At 51.7% G+C, this 2555-nt stretch overlaps 1 protein-coding gene; it reads right to left on the reverse strand.

Annotated features, from left to right (window-relative positions):
- Positions 1–681: 681 nt before the first annotated feature.
- Positions 682–1657, reverse strand: GSTUM_00001958001 (uncharacterized protein; the record flags this gene model as incomplete). XM_002839201.2 has 1 exon in its annotated part: positions 682–1657. One exon carries the CDS (start codon positions 1655–1657, stop codon positions 1391–1393), a length of 267 nt encoding a protein of 88 aa, XP_002839247.1. The 3' UTR covers positions 682–1390.
- Positions 1658–2555: the final 898 nt, after the last annotated feature.

The following is a 2555-nucleotide window of genomic DNA, read 5'->3' on the forward strand; positions in this document are numbered from 1 at the left end:
CACGGCCAGGATGGAGGATATGTGGAATACCGGCATCAGCCAAAAGCGGACCACGCAGACGCAGAAGCACAAGTAGTGCCAATCCTTTCCTATGCGCTACACGCACTTTATTGCAGGCAAGAAATAAGGGGGGGGGGGTAAACAGGGAGGGAGGGAGGGAGGGCGCGGTTGGTTGTCACGATCGATGTACGAGTACAGAGGTTGAAGAGGACTAGCTGATGAATTTTGGGGGCTAGTGTGGGCAAGGGACTGAGAAAATCCAAAGAAGCTGGGTGTTGACGGATATGAGTATCATCCCGTACTCTATTGGAGTATTCATACCGGTACAATACCAGCATGCCTCTCCGCTCCCTTGTCACTCCCCCCTCTGGAGCAATCGGGGTGGACAGAACAACAAGACGAATGATTTCCCTCCTTCTCCTCCACTTCCATCACTCGATTTTCGTTTCCATCCAGCCTGATGATGCTGAGAGTATAAAGTGTGGTGCCAATATCAGACCACACGGTAATTCATGCCCATACAGTATCGTACTCGGGTGCGCGTTGCGGCGGGCATGGGCCACAAGCACTCTCCGCTTCCTTTCCTTTCAGCGCTGCGAGTCCCGCAGGCAATTCCGACGCCGTCGAATGATTGGCTGGTCGATCCTCCCTCCGTTACCCCCCCAACAGCGACACAACAACGGGGCGTGTTTTGTTTGGCCCCGATCTCTCCCTTCCTTGCCTTTCCCGGTTGCGTGCATACGAGGTGCAGGGATATTGCAGGGATATGTCTGGTTCACGCCAATTGGGTCAGCTAATCCGACGCAATCTTTCAGCTCTTGTTCTTCCGCCGGGTCATGCCTGAAAGAAAGAAAGCGCCCGAGGGGATCGGTGATTTCCAGGATCTGGGTGAATCGCCCTTTGAGGGAGAAGGATCGGGGTGGTGGTCGACAGCTCTCATCATGGCGATGGCGCCTCCGATAGGAGAATGCCCCATGCTACAATATTGTAGTACCGGTACTAGTACTCGTACAGTACGCCGGCCAAAGGAAAATCGAAGCCACGCTCCAGATCTTATCTTCCCGAGTAAACATGATTAGCGAGGCCATTTCACGAATTCGGCCGGCTAGCCTTTCTGCCCAAGAGCACCGCACCATAGCCCTCGGCTATCAAACAACGCGTATTCTTCAACGCCAATTGACGGCCAACGCATATGAACCGCTAATCATTCATCACTACGCGTCTCAAGAGGTGAATAACGAGTGATAATGGGTGATTTCTCTGGGGGTTCATGAGGTGTCGAGTCGGTGATATGTGCAACACATGCGTGGTGAGTGCACGAGACCATTGCGCGACTTGATTTTATGTTTTTTATATGCGAGCTAGGGGGATGTTTGGAATGTTGATTAAGCTAAGGGATGAAATGATATGATACTGCGCTGTAATCCTGAGGCCACGGGACCATACGAGCATTCTCATCGGATAGATTTGTCTTGCCTGTCATATCCAAGACGATAATGTAAGTGCGACACCCATGCCCATACGCTACGTTCCCCATAGCGTACGGTACTATACTGTACTTGTGCTCGAGTGCATGGCTACCAGTATTCGCACTGGAGGATGGACATGGGAGTGCGAGTATCATACCAGTAAAATTTCCTACCGGCAGTACCGGCATGGTTGTGCCAAAGGTGCGAGATGCCAACGTTCTAGATTTCTGGAATCGGGCACCCCCAGATACCGTCAAGACCTGTCGCTACACTGCGACTTTTCGGTCAGTAGCCTACGCTCTATCATAGGAGTGGAACAACTGTAGGGTTTCCCGCCCCACCAGGCCCCTGAAGCACTGTAGACTTGATTCGGGGGAAACATTCGGATCACCCCAAGTTCTTCCCTACCTCTCTCGGATCTCGATAAACGTACCGCCCTCAGACCTCGAGTTTAACCTTTTCTCGGAATTCGTCATTATAGATAGGGTTAGGGATTTGAGCTTGCAGAGCCTGGGCTCGGTCCTACCGTACCGTAGGTACCGTAAAGTTACCCACTATGTTACGGTACTGGTGGGTTATGATACCTTTGATGGCCTTGTCGTCAAGGTTCCGATCGGGCTCCAGATCCGCATTTCAGCCCTATCCATATCTTCAGACATGGTGCCACCGAAAGAGCCAGTGAGCCCCTGTGTGAGAGGGCGTTTTCATTGCGGGTAAAGGTAAAACAGAGTAAGCTGGCGGGATTGTGGTCGGATGGTATTATGTATCATAGTTTCTCTGGAGAAGCTCTCCTGACGGTCCGGATGTTGGTACGGATGTCTGAGGCAATGCCGGTAATGTACTCGAGTGCGGTAGTGTTTGCTCTCCCTTCCGAGATCTCCCATTTCAGTAGCCATAGTGAGCCTTCGGAAAGCCTAGAAAGCCACGTATAGCGCCACGTATCGCCCGTCTGCTAAATTCTCCAAACCGACAATGACCCTACCGTATGCGATGTATGATAGTGAGTGCTGGTTGAGACCGAGTGCCATGAAGAGCGAGAGATATGATCATTGATTTGCCTACCTCTTACGGCAGTCCACTTGATAA

This window comes from Tuber melanosporum (genome assembly GCF_000151645.1).
Source record: "Tuber melanosporum whole genome shotgun sequence assembly, scaffold_319, strain Mel28".
Lineage (NCBI taxonomy): Eukaryota > Fungi > Ascomycota > Pezizomycetes > Pezizales > Tuberaceae > Tuber > Tuber melanosporum.